Raw genomic sequence first — 21,147 nt, 5'->3', positions numbered from 1 at the left:
ACAGTGCTCATTTCAGTTTCTTGATTTCTGAGATTAAAGTTGAAAGCCTTGCACAAGGACGTCTGTGTAGGTTCTCATTCATCCAGGTCATCGTAGATCGAAGCGAAGTAAATCTGGTCAACTGGACGTAAGTTTATCTTGAATAAGATTCAAGATAAACTTACGTCCAGTTGACCAGATTTACTTCGCTTCGATTGCACAAGGACATTCAAACACATTTGCGAGCTGTGAATCCCCCTCCTGATGACATCATAAAGTCCTGCGGTCCACACGTGTCCCCTGCTGGGGAGAAGACCGAGGGACGGCTGATGGAAAATTACTCCAGTTTACTGAAATTGAAGGGAGGTGGGTCATGTGACATCAGAAACCCTCTCTCACCCCTGACTTTGATCTTGAGGGTTTGATTCCTTACAGAGGGACTGGTTACTGACACAAATCACGACGACGGGGGATTCATCTACCAGCTCGTTTGACACACAGTTAAAAAAAAAACAACAACAACAAACACAAATGATGTCAGGTGGCTTTTTAATGTTCCAAAAATAGTCTCTGAAATCGGGATTTGTTTTACAAAAGCATCCATTTATGGACTTCTTATGTAAACACAGACTGTCAGACTGAGTGGTGGCCCACCAGAAGACTGAATGCTGAACCTTGGCAGGAGGTTGGACCATCCACAACTGAGAGAGAGAAACTCATCTTCTTGCTTGTTAAATTACTCCACACGTCAGTTTTAGACACCGTTAGCTGCGTATCCTATAAGCCTACACACAAGACAGACCAAAGTAAGAGCAGTAGAAATGCAGTGAATTACGCTGAATTAAACAGTAATGACTAGTGATATCATGGCGCCAAGGTGTTACACGTTTCTGCCCCACAACACGTTAACATTCATTTCAAAGCCGTGGCTTCAGGTCGAGGACGTTAACACACAATTACCCTGACAGCATTGTGCAGTCATCATCCTCGGCTGCTCGGTCAAACCCACGTTACTCGACAATATCTTCCTACACTTCACTACAGTTGCTGTGGTAAAAGAGATGAAGGCTCAAGGTCAGTCATGGTTAAGTGTTCCAGTGAGAATATGCCCTTACACACCAAGGAAGTAGAGTTGTGGGATAAGGCGGCCTCAAGGACGGGGGGTTTTTACTAGCGGGAGCTCTGTGTGTTCGAGGGAGGAGTGAAAGAATTTAGGAGCAGCATCATCCCAGGCTGACATCAGTTAGATTAGGAAGTGCCGGCAGCAGCGATGCCGCGGGCGCCTTGAACAGCTGGGACAGCGGGATTCGTCTGTTCTTTGGGTCGACAGATGTGTGTCACGATGTGTTGGATGTGGAATTTATTCTGCAGCTTCAGTCTCCATCGCCTGTCCTGTTGCGCTCTCAACAGTCTTTGAAGCCTTGTGAAAGGGAAACAACAGTAATTAGAATCGAGAGTAGAAGTTCCAGCGACATCAAAGAACGGCGCGTCGCAAGCGCTCACCTTCTTTTTCTTTTTCTTCTGCGTCTTACGGCTGGCTGAGCTTTGAAGCAAAGCCTTAAGGGGAAGAAGAAAAAAGGGTAGAGATTGACTTTCATAACTGGGTGAGCGAGACCAGACAATACATCAACACTTAATGGCTTCGAAAATGCGACGTCAGCCACCGGCGAGCTGCAGCGCTCTATTAGTCCAGCGCTTCCTGCTGTCCCATTCATCAAGAGCTTTTACCTTCAGCTCAGGGTCCTCCACCTCGTGCTCGGACTTGTAGAGTTCCGGCTCAAAGAGGCTGTTGGTGATTCGCAGGGGTCCGTTGGCCATCAGCAGCACAGTGAACTTGAACTGAGCAACAACCTCACCTACAGGCAAGAGGGATGGAGGACACAGCGAACGGGTCACCAGGGTGTACACGCAGTACGCAGTGGTGTAGAGAATACCTCATAGATCAGGTCCAGGTGGTCCTAGCTTACACAGAAGGGCTGAAGCATCTAGAACTCTATCCATGAAGACATCGCTGCTTTTGAAGATTAGGAATCGGTGTCATCGCGGTGATGCGCCGCACAACAACGTATTTTAACGCCAAGTGATTTTACAATTCTGGGAAAGTTTCTGGTGCTAAATCCGACACAACCTTCTGACGGACAGCAGAAGCACGGTGGGATACTGAGGAAGCTCCTGGTTAACGTCCCAGAAGCTAAACACTGAACCTCTTTCACAGAAGAGACCTGCCAGACAGAAGGATCTCTAACAAACCTGGAAACACAAATGAAGAGAGACTTGCGGCGACCCGCCGAACAGAAACTATGGGAGGTCGACGAAATTAGGAGAGTTTGAGAGGCTGGCGATTAGCGACTCAAACTCATCCCATCATGAAGCGGCACAGTGAGGTGAAGCCCAGCGAGAGCAGGGTCAGGTGGACAGATAGTTGAGGAATAACTCATAATTCACGGGGAGATTTTGAGCTCCTCAGGGTTCCTGCATGTTGGCGCGTTGGGTGGAAGAACTGCATTTGTTTTAATCATTAAAGTAACTGACAAAAACTAGCAGGGAAGGAAATGATCCATGCTACACAACCTGGGATCAGGTGGATTTCTGTAAACAACTGCATGGTTCTTCAAATTTAAGAACACTTGACACCAGATGACCTGATGATGCGACATTTCCTTTACTTTTAACAATGGCTGGAGGGGTTTCTTCGTCCCACTCACCTTCTTTCTCGTGCAGCACATTGAACGGCTGCAGCAGCTCATGTTTGGCACACTCCACCACACCCAGCCTGGCCTTGCCCTCGTCCTCGAACGCCCTGGCGCCACAAAGACGAGACAAATGAGGGCTCGCAACTTGGGAGAGGACATTGCAAAGATGAATGTAAGAAGCCTGACACTGAACGCCATGTTAGAGGACGCCACCTCAAAGTGAAAGGCATGGTATCGAAGCGTCTCTCCATCTCACTGAAGAATGTGCGGGATGTCTTCATCTTTAAGCCGTACACCTTGTTGGGGTCTCGTTTGTAAACGGTGGTCCTCTGGCCTCCATCTTTTGCCTGAATCGCGTGACAGAACATTTATTACAAAGTCTTTACGGCATTTAAGGATAAAAACGGGATGTAATTTCCTCTCACCTTCCCCTCCCCGGTGCTGATGAGCACATCCACGGCATAAACCTCATGCACCTCAAACTCAGCCTTCTCATGGTCCTTCCTGCAAACACACGTCGACAAGGTCATCCACTAGTAAACACACACACACACACAGAAAGTTCTGGCTGTGTGAACCCACTTCTGCTGGTCCGTCGGGTTCTGGATGATGGTTTTCTCTCCATCGATGACATGTTGTTTGAGCTGATGGGACAGCATGCCTGCACACATCCACAGAACAAACTGCTGTTTCTTCTGCTCACACCTGGAAGGAGCCGCACGCTCCCACACACTCACCTTCAATCGGGGAGCACTTGAACGACTTCGCAATCTTGTTCCAGGCTTCTGTGACCTGAGAGTTCTGATGGAGAGACATGGCGAGAATGATTAGAGGAGGCGTTAACAGTGAGGGGGAGGGTCGTATCCATGGGGATGGGGATGGGAGGGGAGGGGTGTGGTCACCTGGTTTCCTGGCTTCACAAGACGCAGAGCAGCCTCAGCGCACAGGTGAGCAGCTTTGATGACATCAGCCTTGCGGCCCGTCAGCGGGTTCTCCTGCAGCAACACAGGCGAGGAATCGCATTGGGCGAAATGAAATATCAAGAAGTGGTTTGGTTTGTGACGTGTTTGAGTGAACATACATGCCGCAGTACATCTTTTAGTACCAGAGCCGGTCCTACAGGGAGGCCTTACCTTCGTCACTCCAACCACAAAGCTGTGAGCCACATTGGAGATGAAGCCATCGACGTGCACACCCAGGTCGCTGCACGCACGCACGCACACACGCACACACACACACAGGGCAGGACAACATGAGGCAAACGTTAATAAAAAGAAGCTGGCATTTCTCCAGTCTACAGGCTGGACGAGTGCGTCTTCAGCAGCTCACATTTTCACAAGGTCCCCGTCCTTGAGGATGATGTCAGGGTCGCTCTTCAGGGGGGAGTGATGGCATACGCAGTTGTTGACCGACACACATGTAGGAAAAGCTATACCTGGAGAAGAAGAGTGAATCAGGGCGTGGTGAGTCAGAGACAGTGACTAAGGCGGAGTGACACAAACATCAGGGATGGTTATTTTAGGGGAAGTTTTGCGTTTCGTTTTCACTGATATGTCCCTAATTGCTGGATTTTCATCCGGCTGTCCTGAAGCTCTGATGGTGACCTCTTCATCGGGTTTAAAGAAAGAAAGAACAAAAAGTACCTTTCTTCATGTCTTTTTCCTTCTTGAAGATTTTCCCGGTTTCCGCCATGATGTAGGCGTCTCCCTTTTCACACAGGCTGAGCACAGAGACTCCAGCTGTAGCTGCCCCGACCACCGCCTTGAGAGCCTCTGTAGGATGGACACACACACAAAATATTGTATTTTGTCAATTTTAGTATCTGTTAAAGATAATAGTCCATACAACACCAACAACTGCAGACGTTTGAGTGTCATTTATTTGGATTCACATTTTAGGTTTTGACTGACAGACACGTGACAGACTTACAGCTGCGCATCAACTAGGATCAACGTCGCGATTGGGATCAACCACACGGCTCTGATCTACAGAAGCAGGTCAGTGTGTAGAGTTCAGTCAAAGACCAGGCTAACGAAGGTGAAGGTCGCCTCCATCCGCAGCTCATGGATTGAGAACAACTGGCCTCTCTTATGTTCGTATTTATAAATGGGAGCCTCTTCCCTGTGCATGTAACTTTCTGCTTCCATTCAGTTTTCCTCTGATCCAGAACACATCCCATTCAGGTTCTTGGATGCGCATGCCACCCTCTCACTTGTCTCGGCACAAATACACTGGTATATTTTAAGTGTCTTTGCATGCAACCTTCCCTGGATCAGATTTGTTCATAATTGTGTCACGACTCTAATGATGATGGTGCGTGGACTTAAATGTTAATTATTGACCAGCATTCAAACTTCAGCTGCGTGTGGCGAACTGCAGCCCCCGGGGTTTACCTGCCTTGCCTGTGCTCCGCTGATATCAGCGTCATTAACTGGCCGTCAAGGGGCTAATTTAACCCCGAGTGTCGGGAGTATTGAACGGCTCCTTCCCGGCTACAGGACTTTAACTTCATTAGCGAATTTAAGACAGCCACGGCTTGGGTTGAGCCTCGTCAGCGTTCTACGTGTGGGTGTCGGCGGGTATCTATATCTGGAACACCGTCCGCCCACAGCTGCTTATCATCTTTCAATTTTTACTTGTCATTGTTATCCGTTAGCACTAGCAGCTAACTGACGCTCGCTTGTAAGATGGCTCAGCTACTTAGCTAGCTAGCCTACCATGCTAATATGACAGCAACGTGACACTACACGATTACGAGTCACACGCGCGGATAAGCCCCGTCTATATATCCAGCATTCTATGCTCGTTTTAAACAAAGGCCCGCTTTCTAACTCGACCACCGGTTACGACTGCGGCGGCACATGGCACAGCTGCTACCCGGTAACGTTAGCTGGCACCGCTAGCTAACACCAGACAGGTCGTGATACTTGCAGGCTGTTCAGGCAGTTAACCGCACGTAACTTACGATTAGCAATCTCGGCCCCCATCTTGTACTTGGTAACCACCAAGTCGTCGGCGACCGTCTGCTCCTGTGTCTCGTCATCCCCAGACATGTTGGCAGTGTGTCCGCGAAGTCAGACTAACTTTTTTTTTCTCTCTCTCCCCGGCGGGTGTCAGTCAGTCAGTCGCAGGATGGACCACGCTGCTCAGTGCACCGGCCCGCCCGACTTCAGCCGGGAGCCCACGAACGCCAGATCCCGCCTGCTGCCAAAGACGCTCCCTGCAGTCGAGATGGTTCCCGCCTCCTGCAGCACAGTCGCAGTCGCTGCAGCGCCGTTGTCGTGATTGCCGTTAGTATTTGAAACGATTGTGAAAATCTGCAATATTGTCTTAAAACTTGTAAAACCTCTCAAATATATGAAGGCAAACTCGTTTCATGAGGAAAAACTTTGAGTGAAGTCCAGTTTTTTTTTGTCCCTCTCCCACAGTGCTGGAGGTCCTTCGTCAGTCAGTAATCATGATCCCTCCTGCCAGTGTTGGAACAGATGTTGGTACCTTTTTTTTAATTGCAAATGTCAAAATCATGTTTAGAACTGCTTGGGTCAGAAAAGAGGTGTGCACATCGGTGAAAGACTCCAGTACAAGAAAATGATTGTGGGATTATGGCTGCCTGATAGTTTTACGTGCAAGCTGACCGACCAATCCTTTGCTTGTCTTCTTTTCAGGGCTTTTTTTTTTTTTAATGAAAAAGACACAGCAAGTGAGCTTAACTGGCTGATTACTTGAATTCAATATTAATTCATCTTAATGCTTTTTTGTTGTTTTTTTTGGCGCTGCAGTTCATCTTTGAAAGTCGTTTTTCATCAGTTTCTACCACTGCTTAAAACACAGTACTGGTTCTGGTAATTTGCTGTTGTCACATGTATTTCACACTCAGTCAGCGTCGAGTTTACATCCACAATAACCTGTTTCTCCATTAAAATAAAGAAACGTGCAGAGAGACGCTGATGTCTCTCTCCTCGCATTCCTCATCTTTGATCAGTGTCATCAGTGACTTCAAGTATCCCATTTTCTGTTGTTGATTAGATGAGCCTGAGCACCACAAGGATTTGCTTCATTTTATTCAGTGCCACACTTGAAAGAGAATTTTCAAGATACAGAATTGTTTTATTCCATGAACACACGCAACACGAAAAAAAGACACACAAATTACAGACAGAAATGATTACACATCTTAACAATAACTGCATCTTTTCATTTATTTAATAATTGCTATTTTTGAAAAATATTGTAATGTTGCTTGACAATAATGGTACTTGAATGCCTCATTTTAATGCCACAAAAATCAGTGATCATAACAACGTCACATTTAAATGCTGTAAGATAAAAGTTATAAAGTCTTATCTGCTTTAAGGTTCAGAGTCAAATGCTGCATTTTAGGTTCTGTAACCTTCCATCCGTCCCTCCATCCACCCATTTTCTTCCCCCTATCCAGGGTCGGGTCGCGGGGGCAGCAGCCTGAGCAGACCCAGACTTCTCTCTCCCCGGCTGCTTCGTCCAGCTCAGGATCCCGAGGCATTTCCAGGCCAGCTGAGAGACACGGTGTCTCCAGCGTGTCCTGGGTCTTCCCTGAGGCCTCCTACCGGCCTTCTGTAACCTTGAAACATTTATTTACCGTATCACAAGGCTGTGGAACAGAACCGTGTTTTATTACTTTCATCTTTCTTTTATGGTTCGATGCTGTAAACGTAAAGACAAAAAAAGCCTTAAAACATTATAAAAATGACAAGAATATTGCGGAGGAGCTAACATGGCTGCAGCCGCCGCTGCGCCTCCGTCCCAGTCCACGTTATTAGATGCGCACAGCATCTGGCTTGAGGAACAGTCTGCTGTGCCAGTAGTCTGGGTTATCAAATGATGTGCTGCTGCCAGGCTCCCCCATGCCAGCACACACCTTGATGTATCCCCCGATCCCCGCGCACCTGCCGCTGCCCATCTCCTCAGGAACAGCCCTCCCCCTCGCTGGGAGGTTCTGGTAGTCTGCCGGCTCCCACTCAGCGGGCACACCTCCAAACCTGGCCATCTCCTCGTACTCCTCTACTTTCACTCCATCTGGTCTGGGCATGCCCACATCGCTCGGGATCCCCTGAGGTGTTGTAGGTTGTTTACTTGTGTACTTTTTCCCCTCCTCCACTCGTTGGCTCTCCTCTGCCGTGCCTGTTTCCTCCGCAGCAGATGTCAGACACTCCTCCTGTGGTGGGTCCTCTCCCTCTGTAGAGTCACAGCGTCTGATATCCATGTATTCATACCTGCCTGTCCCTCGAGCGGCCTGTTCGAGGTCGTCCACATCTCTGACCTCACCCTCTGGCCTCAGTCTCTCTGTGGACTCTCTCCATCCTGCTACATCTCCCTCACAATCCTCATCCACCTGCAAACTCTTTCCAGCTAAAACTGGGCTCTGTGTTTGTGTCATATCCTCCATGAGTGATGGAGTCGTGACGCGCGAGGAAGGTAAAGTTTTACAAGAAGTTGCGACGGGAGTTCCATCGACCAGTGATGAGTCGAACCTGGTTGAACAAGCAGGAGCACCAGAGTCTTTCCTCATAACCTCATACTCAGACGAAGGATTTATCACCACGAGAGACAGATTAGTTTTGGTCAGTCTTGAGTTTCTTCGTCCAGAGGCTTTACAGACTGTGAGCCATGACAGAACATACAGTTATTCATTCCAAAATTTAAGAAACACACAATAACATCATGCTACATCAGCACCCCTCTGTCTTAGCTGGGATCGTTTACCTCTGTCTGGAGTTCCAGGTGAGCCAGGGAGGACATAGCCGTAGTGGTCCACCTCCTCCTCCTCCCCTGACGTCCACACCTTATATGAAGATGGACTCGACGCTGTGGAGAGCTTCCTGTGCCGGCTGGTGGACGTATGAGGGTTTCCTCGCTCCGAGCCAAACCGGGCCCTGTGAAGTCTCCTTGATCCTTCCTCTGTGTCCCTGCCGCTCCCCCTGACCTCTGACCTCTCAGGAAGCGTTCGCACCGAGCTCAAGCGTGACCTCTGAAACCACAGCTGATGCAGAAACACAGCGTAATAATGTTGATTTAAACGTGTATATTTATTTATGACCTGTAATTCCATAGAAAACAAGTTATTCACATGCATTTGCTTGAGTGTTTCATACCTGACGGATGGTGTCTACAGGGCTCGGGGTCATCGGCAGGTACCCAGGTCCGGCCTGAGAAGTGCCACTCTGCAAATCAGGGAAGAAAATAAGATTATTTGACTCTTGTCAGGCCACGGCCCAAATGAAAGAGTCTGTTTGATCAAATCTTGACTTATTTACCCTGTAAGAGTTAATCCTTGAGCGAGCTAGACTCCAGGAGGGAGACTGTTGGATGGGAGGTGTAGCTAAACCTTCGCCTAATCCTCGCTCATCTTCATCCTCCAACGCTGCGTCTAGAAGCCCTCGCTCTGATTCCCTTCGACGGATCTCTCCAGGGGTAGATTCTTCGCCTTCCAGCTACAGAATAATTTAAAGGGTTCACTCCAAACCCGATAGACCAATACTGAACCAAAACGTGTAGTGTACCTTTCAAGTGCTAACAAGTAGGTGTCTGAAGAAGTTTTTTCCCTCCTGCATTACTTCTTCCTGAATGCAGAAAGAGCCAGCTGTGTATATTTAGCTTGAAGCTAATCGTTAACAATCACACATATGTGTTTACGAACTCTAAGTCCCATCAGCCTCTATGATGCGCATCTTCTTTAACCAGTCGTGTGTTCAGTAATTTGTTTTGCTGTTTTGTTTTTTTTGGTTGCTTTCACTGTTGTTAGCCATCAGTATCCATTCGTTCCAAGCGCTTTCAGTATTCCTGAGTCACAAGTGCAAAAAAATCTCTTTGTGCACTCAAGGCACCTGTTAATGAGAACTAGAAAGGCAAACAACACTTTTTGTGTCCAGTTTCACTGAAACTGTAAAAACAAATGCTGATCATGGCCTCACCTTGATGACAAGGTATCTCGGTGGGTCTCTTGCCATGCGAGTGAAGTCACCGGCCAACTCTTTGAAGGTCGGCCTGATGTTTTCATCAATCATCCAGCCTGAGCGGGAGACGCAAACCACGCATTTCAGAAACGTCTATCTTTGTGTGTTTGTTGCACTGCATTTTGCGATACTGACATTTTGCGATACTGACATTTGACCATGACCATGTAGACGTCTATAGTGCAGATGTGAGGTTGTGACAGACGTTCGCCCTTCTCCAGCAGACTCGGCAACTCCTGAGGCTGCACGGATCCGTAAGGCTCCGCCCCAAATGACATCATCTCCCACACTGTCACCCCTGTTCAGGACGAGAGTGGCGACATTTAGATACTTAGTTTTATTTATCGGGAGCCAAAACAAAGACTTACCATAACTCCAGACGTCACTCTGATGACTGTATCTTCGAAACAAGATGCTTTCAAGTGCCAGCCACTTGATTGGAGTCTGGATTAGGAGATACAGTCCAGAAAAGGCTTTCAGTTGGCAGAGCGTGCGCCTTCAAAATGAAGGTGTATGATGAACTGAATCATTCCCAACAACCTTGGTGTCAGTGTAGACATATTTCTTGTCGTCAGGGTAAAGGAGGTCGGCCACTCCGTAGTCAGAGATCTGGACCTGGTAGTCGTTCTTCAGCAGGATGTTGCGAGCAGCCAGGTTCCTGTGCACCATGCAGTGCTCCTCCAGGTAGTACATACCCTGAGACACAAACATGTCACCGTTCTGACAGCCTCTCCAAACTTCACATTTTTAAAATAGCCCAGCAGCACTCACCTTAGCAATCTGCACACACCAGTTGAGCAGGCGCTGGGGGTCCAGGCTGCTCTTGTTCTGCCTAATGTGCTCCAGTAAGGAGCCCTGTGAGCTGAGCTGGGTCACCAGTTGCAGGCTGGTTCCTGGACAGATGCCCAGGAGCCTGACGATGTAGGGGTGATCCAGGCTGCCCATGGACAGCATGTGCTACAGGACCACAAAATATGACATGTGATTACGTTTTACATGTCTCCTTTACGTCTCTGCTCTACATTCATTGAATGGCTTCTGATATTGAGACTGATTCTTACGTTGGTGATCTCAGTGAACGTCTGTCGGCCGGAGCTGTCCTGGATGGTCTTGATGGCCACAGGGAGCTTCACCGTCTCTCCCTCTGGAGTCCAAAAACCCTGAAACACACATTAAAGGCACGTCTTTTCTTAAAGGAGTGACATGAATCAGTAGAAAAAAAAGACAAATGGGTCATGAGGATTACCCTGTGCACTGTGCCAAAAACTCCAGAGCCCAGGGACTTGATCTTTTTCAGCTCTGACGGCTTCAGGATGCGAGCATGAACTTTGGTGCCTTTCTCTCCAGGACCCAGAGGCTCAAAGCTCTGCCAGAAAACAAGAGTCATTCCCAGATGACCGCCTCCTCCAGGAAGCAAACAAACGTATTCATCAGCGCATGGCAGCCCATAGGGGTTGACTCAGCCCCAGCGTGACTCACCTCGCCGCTCTCCAGGTACCTCCTCATGGCTCTCTTGCGGCGGATGGCCAGGCCTCTGTGGTACAGCACGCCCAGGAAGAACAACGCCAGGCAGAAAATGAAGCAGGACGGCACACCCAAAGCGATGCCTGTGATCTGACCACTGCCAGATGACAGGGTGGGGAAGGAAGACCAGAAGAAGGTGAGGAACCGAGAGAAGTAAAATTAGATATGATATAATGTTCAGTTCCTGCGGTGTCCGATCAAAACCGTGTTCCTCCAGACGCTAGCAGCAGCTGCAGGGAGGGAGGGCTCGGTGACTTCAAATCAATCTCACAAACATTTCAAACTTTCATCTCCACGATGATTAATGAAGGGGTTTTTTTGTAAGTACATTCTACTCTGGCTTCCCAGTTCTCTGGAATGTAAATATGCTGAATTATAAAAGGGACAGTACTAACCAGTGTAACTGGATTGAGAAAGAGGTTTTACATGTTGTTTTTTATTCATTTTTGATTCCTTAACAGACTTTGACTGCATCCAAAATCGAAGCGAAGCGAAGAGCACTAGCCGGCAGCGCTCCAGTGAGGTGAATTACAACATGCAAGGGATGAAAAATAGTAAGAAAGAAAAAGAGGTTTGACCAACAACATAAAACTAGATGAAACTTGAAGAAGGTGCGTCTTTGTATTTTGATCTATCCAGTTACACATTTCTGTCCCAGATGTGTGTTTTGTGACAGAGAACAGCACTGTTCTCATTAGTGTTGGTGCCTCGCCTGATGGAGGTGTCAGTTGGGAGGGAATCACATGTCATGTGACACAGAATTTTATTTGTACCAGCAGAGGGAGACACTCACCTACTAATAGCCAGTCTTACTGTCTCTAAACAGTCACTCAGTCCCGGACCTGAGCACCTGTGACAGATAAAGAGATGATTCTAAATCGTAGATGATGAGGTCACACACACACACACACACACACACACGTGGGAACACACACGTTGAGTCCAGTCTCACCCCTGAGTGCAGTTGTGGTGACACGGCTCACAATGACCCTCTTTGTTGGGGTATTTAAAGATCAGCCCCCTCTGTCCATCGTGTACACCAGCAGGACACGAGGACATGCAGTGATGGCCGTCTCGCAGGTTGGCGCACTCCACACACTCGAACGCACCCTGACAACCACACAGAAAACACCAACGGGGAAAGAACAGAAGTAACGGAGACAGTGAGGGAGACTGTGAAGAACTCTGGTCATTTTTGGCTAATTGAGACGATGGTGTCCGTGGAGTTATTATGAGAATAACCGCAGTTAGAGGTTGCCATGGTGATGCTAAGCTTCTATACCCAGTGAGACAAGGATGCATCTGAAAGACTCTCTGTTTCTGACCATAACTGCACTGTCACACGCCAACTGGGTTTGTATTTTTTTTGCCATAAAATCGCATAAATTGCTTTTTGTTCATGAAGTCAAAAATCCTCGTCTGCTCACATCAGAGCACAACTCACCAGTTCCACTGAGTTTTATGAAATTCAGAGTAAATTTTCTGCATAATCCCGCACACACATACACACACACACACACACACACACGCACACACAGATATGACAGACAGCTCACAGTGAAATCAGTTTCTCTTACTATTAAGACTTGACTTGTTTAGAGTTGTGTTTTTTTGTTGTTGTTGTTGTTTTTGCAGAAACTTAAACTGAACCTGCAGTGGTGTGTAGTCATGCAGAAATTTGGTAACCAACAAATAGAACTTGAACGTAGACCACAGGAGCGTCACAGGTGATTACCGGTCCAGAGCAGCTGAGCTTTCCATGCTGAGGCTTACACTCCGGATGACAGGCCACACACTCTCCATCAGGCCTGGCAAATTCCTTCGGAGAACTTGGGGCACAGTTAGAAAACAAACAAAAAACGAAGTTAAATGATCTTAATGAATTCAATACGCAACCAAAATCAGACGAATATGACCTAAAATCTACTAACCCAGTATAAAAATTACAACTGTTCACACAAGTGCCGTCTCGACTGTAGTTCCTACAGGAAAGACATTGGTCAGGCCCCGGGCCCCAGCAGCCAGAGTCTGAGCACAGCAGGTCACACTCATGGCCCTCTGCAACTGCAGCGGTGTAAGAATAGAATCAGCTGCAGAAATTCATAGTAACAAAAAAAATGCATTTCCAAATGAAACAGATATGCGAGGACGAAGATGCTTGCCCTGACCACACAATGTGTGCTGTTTTTGCAGACAGATTCATAGCTCGCAGTAATTGTTTAATCCTGCCTTCAACTCCAACGGGTGCATATCCCTCCCAGACCGCCTCACCACATTGTGCCAGCAGCTTGTTGCCGCTGATGTTGTTGACTCGAACTCTGCGGCCTCTGAACAGCTGCGTCCAGTTTACAGTGTGGTGGTAACAGAGGTTGGCATTCTGGCTGATGTACACACTGCCATCACTGATCTCTCGGAGAGAGCGCAGACCCAGTGAGGTAAGGTTGGGTATGTGCATCACCATCAGAGAAAATCGCCTTCGGTTGACCGGTTGGAAGAGAAAACAGAGAAAACCACAACACTTAAGTTTGGGGGAAGAAAGGATTTGAGCTCTTGCCAATGTCAAAGTCTGTAGCGCTGGTTTGTGTCTTCAGATGGTCGTTGTAAAACTGGAGGAAAGCTTTAAAAGCTTGCTTATGGTCGTCTGTTTTTTTTTCCACTTAAACTTTCTGGTTCCAGTACACTCAAGCAGATTTCCTCTTTCAATAAGAAGAAAAGTTACTAAATGTATTTTAATGTTTAATTCATGTTTCATTTCCGTTCATCCATCCATCCATCCATCCATCCATCCATCCATCCATCCAGAGGCGGGGTTCCCCCTGGACAGGTCACCAGTCCATGGCAGGGCCAACACATATAGACAGACAACCATTGGCTCTCCCAGCCACGCCTACGGTCAATTTAGAGTCTGGATTAACCTGGTCCCTCTTGATGTCTTTGGACTGTGGAGGAAGCTGGAGTACCAGAGAGAACCCAGCAGGAACAGGGAGAACATGGAGACTCACACAGAAAGACCACGTGCTCCAGCCGGGGCTCCACCCACAACCTCCTTGCTGGGGGGCCACAGTGCTGACCACTGCACCACCGTGGCTCCTTGTTCATTTCAATTCAGTCAATTTCTACTAACTGACACCAAATTCTAAACTCTGACACGCACAGAAACATTGGCATCATTTCCAGTTTCACACGGCGAGCAGGCAGGACTCACTTGAAGAGCGACCTCCCTTGAATGGTCGTGAGACTGGAAAAAACCGACAGATCGTTCAGCTCTTTGGGCCACGACTCGATCTTAAGAATATCTGATAATTAAACACAATGACAATAATTAAAGAAAAAAAAAAAAGATTCAGAGTTCATTTTGATTGTTTCAGAGCGTTGTACACGGAGGCAAGTGTACCGAGGTGGGAACATTTTTGTCAACTTTTGTTTGTTTTTTGCATCTCTTGGGCAACAATATACTGAATACTTGGATCCAAATATAAATTCAATTTACAAACTTCAAAGCATTAAAGAATCCATTTATCATTATGATAATATGACAGTGAAACGATAAGTGTGTCCCTACAAGTGAAGTCAGAGCTACACAAATAAAACAATAACTTGAAATCCAATACACGCATGTATCAAGGGTAGAGTGGATAAGTAAACTCCAGTTACTGTATTGTTGCGGTAATTTTCATGGAATGCATAAACATTAGAAGCATACTTTGCAGTAATTTCCATTACTTGCTGTAAAGTTAAAAGTCACCGAGGAAGTAAATACGGATGGGTGGCGTCTTTGTAAATGCGGCCTTGAGAATGAAGAATTTCGCTAGAATGAGCAAAGCATTGACTACGAGGTATTGATGGTTTTATATTTTTATTTTCAAAAGACATCAAAATTAGTTGGGTTTTGGGATTTAACCAATCAGCGAATTGTTTCCTGAACAACTGTGTGTGAGAGGGCGGATAGATCAGTCTCACTTTAGTGAGTTAACATTGAGATTAGCAACCGTTAGCTTAGCCGCATCAGCTGTGCATCAGCTTGCTATTAGCTTTAATGCATGCTAACTTGGCTAGATTGTTATTTGCAGACTATTGATAAGTTTTCAAGTGCTGACTTTGCAATAATGACTAAAATTCATCAACGTCCCAGTGCCAATGACTTGGACTTGAGAACCTGGGACAAGAAACTTGAGGAGTCTCTCACTTTAAACAGTTCCCTCAATCAAGGTTAAGGTCTGAAATTATCTGGGTCAACCTAAACGATGGGTGAAAGATAGCAAGTGTATCAACTAAACACACGAACCTGTGATTTCTCTGACGGTGCGGAACACCTCCAGCTTTTTGGCATCCAGAGGTGGGATTTTTTTGAAGTCATCTCTGACAGAAGACAGAAACTCGTTATGAACATGCTGATTGTACGCCACGGCGCCGTGCTGTCAGACGCAGAACAAACATCTACCCCAGAATCCCTGTGACCAGGAAGTGAAGGCTGCCTTGGATTTTGGTGCAGTTGATGAAGCCGTCGATGTTGCTGGAGTCCACCGTCTGCCTGTGGACTGCACCGGTGCCTTCGCACACTACAGTCATGACAAAACAACCAAACACAGACACGGATAATTATAACAATGATGATGGTTTTATCGACGCAGCACCCATGCAGCACGTTACACTGAGCTTGTTCTGTAGGGTTGAACCTTTTGGGCAGAGGCCACTACAGGGCTCACACCGTCTCTGGCCTTCTCTTTCCACCTCCATCTTGTCCGGAGGACAAACGCTCACACAGGAGCTACCGTCCACCACGAAATGAGCTAGAGGCAGACAGGAACCATCAGGAGAGACAGATGAATGAATGAATATGTGAACAGGCCGTAGGGAAACAGTTGCTCAGGGTACAGACTCACTGGGACACTGAGAGACACAGATGGATCCATACTGGTACTTGGCGTCAGGGTTGGTCTCTATCTGAAACGTCTGCTTGTTGTAGATCAGAGTCTGAGGACACTGGGGGACGCACGATCGGGAGTCGTTGAAGTGACGACAGGCCTGGTGCAGACACACACACACACACACACACACACACACACACACACACACGCCGAAAGTCACAAGTCATGTTTCCATCACTGGGCCTTGGAATGCCTTGAGATCCTCCAGTCATTTCAAAAAGGAACCCAAACATGTTTAACAAATGTTAATTTCCAGTTAACACAACCGCTAACTGTTTTACACACTGGATGTTCGCTTGATTTTTGCTGTCAAATGCAAATTTTACATGCATTTGTAAAATGAATTGAATAATTGTGGATTTAGGATGATTATTTTTCAGACAAAAAAGAAATCCTATGATTGTGCAATATGTTGTTTCATATTTTGTTGGTTTCGCAAAACGATTTATTGTCAATATGATTAATTGTAAATAATGGACATTATACTTTTTTTTTAAGAAATATTGACAAAATGAATAGGTGAGGCTCATGACAAGTAGGAATTAATGTATTTTATCTGGAAAGCAGTGGAAGCAGTTTGGAATGTCCATTATCCCCCGACTTTGATGACCTTTCTACTCCAAAAATATCGCACTCACAAAACAGTCCACGTCCAGGGGGCCTTTACATCCCGCCGCACACTCGATGTGACAGCAGTCCCTCGGGCTGGTCCCAAAACAGCGGCCATTGCACTGCGGAGCGCACACCGTCATAGTCACTGAGACACACGGGACAGAGGGGTCAACCTGAGGTCACCGACATGGAGTTGTGTGTGTGTTTGTGTGTGTGCACATGTGTGTGTGTTTTTGTGTGTGAACATGTGTGTGTGTGTGTTTTGTGTGCATCTCTCTCTCTATGAAGAGGGACATTCAGCAAAGAGAGAAAATCAGGGACAGAAAGGAAGACTGAACAATCGTGCACTCACAGATCTGACACTGGCTCTCATTTGGCCCCCAGCAATAATCTCCACAGGATTTGTGGCATGGGCCTGAGAGAACCAGGAAGAGAGAGAGCCTCAAAAATGAGCACTTCCAAGAACGAGACCTTCCAGAAATAACCTGGAGAAATAATCCCAACACTGACCTCTCTCCCCGTTTAACAAGATGTCGATCGGAGCACTGTTGTCCCTGACTATGTCCCGCCAGAAGACCCACGGACCATAACTCAGGTACTTGTTGTTGATAATCTGAACTCCTCCCTGCAGAATCTCTGTGAAGGAATGGAAAAGACTTGAGAGCAAATGGTCTATGATCAAGAAAACCAATCAATAATCCTAAAAAGAAATGCAATATTGATTCATTGAGAATCCCAGCATTCATCAAGTAGTGACACTAGAGAATTGAGGGCCATCCCAGGCTGGCTGTTGTGCTGCAGCAGGTTGTAGCATCATTCAGATCCTGAACATTTGGAAATGTAAACCTTTGGGATTGAAAAGTAAAGTGGTGAAGTTTATTGTAGATTTTTCGATTCCCTGCCTTAAATACACACTTATTTGGAAGACTTGTGGTCGGCGCACAAAACCAACACCAGCTAAATGTTTTCTTTATCGCTGGACTAAAACAATGTATCTCTCCTTATAAGCTGACTCATTCTATCTCCTCAACAAACATGGAAGTTTACCCCCCCCCCCCCCCCACGTTCTGAAGTCTCCTCTCCTGTTACCTGTCAAGTTTGCGAGCCCCAGCTGCCTCAGACCGTTGGTGCCATCTTTGGGGTAGTTGAAGAAGACCGAGAGAGCGTAGTGTCTTCCGTAAAGGGTGCTTCCCCTGATGACCCGCAGCTGCTCCAAGGGGATCTCCTGAAAGTGGTTCATGGCTATGAGGACGTAGCCTGTCACCTCGCGGATTGTCTGGGGAAGAAGAAGAAGATCGTGACTCATCTACTCGACCTCTGTGGAATCCTCCACTAGAGTGGGGGGGGGGGGGGTTTACATATATGTATGTTATATAAAGGGCAGCATAGTCAGCGCAAAACACTTCTACACCTCGTGAGGTAATGAAGTCGATTTTCACCTTGAAGAACGAGAGGTCCCAGTTGTCCTCAATCTGGGTGATTTCCAGGTTTCCCATTATGATTTCACAACTTTCGTAATGCTCCTTTATCAGGTTGTATTGATTTTCGTGAGTGCCTGTGGAGCTCAGTCCATTCTGGGTGCCAGAACACACCACTGACACACACACACACACACACACACACACACACAGACACACACACACACACACACACACACAGACACACACACAGTGATTTGCAGCTTGTTGGAACGAACACAAGGAGCTGAACCTGTGGATTATAAAGGAATCAATACATGACTTCAACCTCATTCCTGCCAGGATCCTGGATGCTGCATCTTCTCCCAACCACTTTCTTGTATTTCTCAAACTATTTCAACCAGTTTAACTGTTCTGGTTGTCTAATTTGCCCTGCCGTCTAATTTTGCTCAGTTTCAGGTTTTCGCTGGAAGCCGATGACAGTCATTCATTGTTTAAATTATGACTCACTGCTGTATGACTGACAAATAGGTTTAAAGTTTTAAGAGTCTGCTTGCGACGCCTGACAGGTTATAAATCAGCAAAAGTGTCAAAGATTCAAGAGAATTTTCAGGCTCAAGAAGTCAAAACAAAGCTTTACAAGCAGGAGCCACGCTGCCGTTGCTAAAAATCACGTTTATTATTGACCTGTCTTTGGCGTGCTTCACCACGATCGTGTCTTCAGACAAAACCAAAACCATTCCTCGGCTTCGCCGTCCCCAGGTCTGGTTCTCTGGTCTTGATAAGTCTTATTTTCTCCGATTGTGCTCTATTCTTTTTTAGGGTTGTTCAACATGCGTATCTTATTTGTTTTATTGCTGGTCTATTGTTATTTTATTGTTCTCACACTTTGTAATGGTTTAAATCAATCCGTCTTCATTTTTATTTCATTCCTGTTCCTTTTCCTTACTGGGTTTTAATCTAGATGTATTATTTTATGGGTTTTTTTGTTTTGTTTTTTTACCTGTAGCTGCAGCTTCGAGGTAGCTGACACACTTGGTTGTGCTTCCAGGCATCAAGTTTTCTGTTTAGAGGAAGTTTTGCTTGCTTAGATGGTGTGTTTGAATGATACCTATTCAGTGAATACTGTTTGTCACGCAGAAACCCTGGTATGACATCAAGGGCGTGTGATTGCTACTGTGTATATTGCTCCTGCAGTGTTTCTGTGTTTTGTGTGTTGCTGCCGTGTGGACTGGAGATTTACATGTGAAGCAGAGTGAAACAGGCGGTCTGTAACCCCGCGAGCACGGAGCCATCCAGGCCCCGGGCTGCTGGAGCAGAGGCCTCGGGTCGAGGGGGAAAGGGGTGTTCTCATACAAAGTGCTTATTGTGATAAAGCTATAAATGTGGACAGTGTGTCTCAGTGAGTGAAGGGTGATGCAGTGACAGACAGTACTTCTGTGTGTGTGCATGTGCGTTGATGTGAGTCTGAGGGGTCTGCGCTGCTGAGATCATAGCAGCAGACAATGGGCCGTGTGTGAGTGGGACATTCTGGCAGTGGGAAGGGAAATATCGTGAACGGAAGGGGACATACACACCATCTCTCGCTCACCAGAACTGACCATTTATGTCCAAAGTTTAGGCACCTGCACCATCAACACATTTCCTGTCTTTGCGCCAAACTCCAGGAATTCACAGCAGCTGAAGTCGAGACTTCATATAATCTGTGCTTTCCCGCACAGCAGTAGAAGGCAGCAGGAAGCGTGCAGGACTCCACAAGCACAAATGCAGCCACGTAACCCAAACAAGTGAGCAATAAAGATCATCTGCAGATTGAAAATATCAACTTAAAAGGGAGCAGATGTCGTCAGCAGGCTTTATGACTGGCAATAAGTCTCCACCGGGGCATTTACATGGCTTCCATTCATCACTGGCAGTATATAAAGTGCTGATATATTGCTTCATAAAAATACTTCAGACCCAGTAATAACAGTAAAAAAGCTCTCCAAGAAACTACGACATAACTGCGTGATGTAAGGCAAATAAAGTTAAGCAGGTCATGGACACTGAACATTGAATTATGGATCATGAAAAGAGGAAGTGTGAACAGCAGGGAAGAGTGCATATACAGGAGGATAAATGAAACAAAATGACTTACGTCTTTACTATGTTTAACAAATATCGCGGTAGTTTCAGAAGTCTCCTACCTTCGTGGGTTTGTGGGGATGCCGTTTGTAAACTCTGCAGCAGTGTCACGCATAGGAGCACAACTCCCCGCTGCTTCATCTTGAATCTGCTCGGTAAGATTTCACCACATCTTCAACGTTCCAGTCGTTCGAGTAGTTTCATCCGAGGGATACCTCAGCCTCCAGGGGGGCAAACGCTCCCGTCGAAGTGGAAAAAAAGGAAAACTTAAACGCAAATCACGAGTGACAAACAGCTAATAAAACGCGGCAATCCCAACGCTGGATGAAGCGAACAAGTGGCAGTTTATTTTGAGGCTGGGACTTCCCTCCCGGAGAGTGACATGTGATTGGCCAGGAGCCCGAATCCTTGACCAATCAGATGCTGGTCCGTCTCCCCCCCCCCCCCCCTTTGTGTTTACTCCACTAGCAGTCACTGCAACTAAGCGTGCAAAACACCAAATATCCTGCTTGATCTGTGGAGAGTATTTAAGTTGCGCTGGACCCGAATCGAATAATGAGCTGCAAAAGTTAAAGACGTTCACTTCGTTGTCCGCTGTTGCGCGGAACATATAAACGAGCACGCGCACCCGTGTGAACGCCGCCTGCCCTCCCAGGTTCGGATGATCAGCTGCTGCGTGTAGAAGCAGATCTGCGGTCAGCGCCAGCGACGTGAGTGGCCGCACTGTTTCCCTCCCGTAAAGAGCAGTATTGTCCCCTCGGCCCTGTCAACTGGTTAATCACCAGCCCTTTGATGCCCGTGGAGCAGCCTGTCACAATGGCGGCATTGTCAGACGCTCAAGTAGCTTCTGAGCCCAAAACAAGAACACGCTCAATTTGAG

At 46.8% G+C, this 21,147-nt stretch overlaps 2 protein-coding genes across 2 annotated transcripts; both read right to left on the bottom strand.

The window, feature by feature from the left end:
* Positions 1–518: 518 nt before the first annotated feature.
* pa2g4b (proliferation-associated 2G4, b) lies at positions 519–5,880 on the bottom strand. The gene is made up of 13 exons (XM_086214801.1): positions 5,638–5,880; positions 4,316–4,444; positions 4,002–4,107; positions 3,806–3,875; positions 3,575–3,667; positions 3,410–3,473; positions 3,255–3,333; positions 3,098–3,176; positions 2,886–3,019; positions 2,685–2,779; positions 1,708–1,835; positions 1,483–1,536; positions 519–1,399 (listed from the first exon to the last, which is right to left on the bottom strand). Exons 1-13 carry the CDS (start codon positions 5,723–5,725, stop codon positions 1,340–1,342), a joined length of 1,179 nt encoding a protein of 392 aa, XP_086070927.1. The 5' UTR covers positions 5,726–5,880; the 3' UTR covers positions 519–1,339.
* An 824-nt stretch (positions 5,881–6,704) lies between these two features.
* On the bottom strand, positions 6,705–20,592 carry erbb3b (erb-b2 receptor tyrosine kinase 3b). The gene is made up of 28 exons (XM_086214800.1): positions 20,330–20,592; positions 18,165–18,319; positions 17,815–18,001; positions 17,236–17,361; positions 17,078–17,140; positions 16,752–16,870; positions 16,069–16,210; positions 15,862–15,975; positions 15,627–15,744; positions 15,471–15,544; positions 14,391–14,481; positions 13,457–13,659; positions 13,117–13,249; positions 12,921–13,014; positions 12,138–12,295; positions 11,979–12,035; positions 11,141–11,282; positions 10,908–11,027; positions 10,723–10,821; positions 10,433–10,618; positions 10,202–10,357; positions 10,030–10,105; positions 9,813–9,959; positions 9,620–9,717; positions 8,963–9,139; positions 8,801–8,869; positions 8,412–8,688; positions 6,705–8,306 (listed from the first exon to the last, which is right to left on the bottom strand). Exons 1-28 carry the CDS (start codon positions 20,406–20,408, stop codon positions 7,465–7,467), a joined length of 4,302 nt encoding a protein of 1,433 aa, XP_086070926.1. The 5' UTR covers positions 20,409–20,592; the 3' UTR covers positions 6,705–7,464.
* Positions 20,593–21,147: the final 555 nt, after the last annotated feature.

The sequence above is a fragment of the Aulostomus chinensis genome, chromosome 9, assembly GCF_037954235.1.
Source record: "Aulostomus chinensis isolate RoL2024-O1b breed Wild chromosome 9, RoL_Achi_v1.0, whole genome shotgun sequence".
NCBI lineage: Eukaryota > Metazoa > Chordata > Actinopteri > Syngnathiformes > Aulostomidae > Aulostomus > Aulostomus chinensis.
The sequence above is the reverse complement of the archived record's forward strand: the minus strand, read 5'-3'. Positions and strand labels throughout refer to the sequence as shown.

Bases quoted from the DNA above. Each gene is read 5' to 3' on its own strand.
- pa2g4b (XM_086214801.1), bottom strand. From the start codon at position 5,725: ATGTCTGGGGATGACGAGACACAGGAGCAGACGGTCGCCGACGACTTG. The intron at 2,780-2,885 runs GTGGCGTCCTCT...TTGTGGCGCCAG, and splicing joins ACCATGCCTTTCACTTTGAG to GGCGTTCGAGGACGAGGGCA. The intron at 1,836-2,684 runs GTGAGTGGGACG...TCTTGCCTGTAG, and splicing joins TGTGCTGCACGAGAAAGAAG to GTGAGGTTGTTGCTCAGTTC.
- erbb3b (XM_086214800.1), bottom strand. From the start codon at position 20,408: ATGAAGCAGCGGGGAGTTGTGCTCCTATGCGTGACACTGCTGCAGAGT. The intron at 11,028-11,140 runs GTGAGTCACGCT...GTTTTCTGGCAG, and splicing joins GGTACCTGGAGAGCGGCGAG to AGCTTTGAGCCTCTGGGTCC. The intron at 10,619-10,722 runs GTAAGAATCAGT...GTGGTCCTGTAG, and splicing joins CGTTCACTGAGATCACCAAC to CACATGCTGTCCATGGGCAG.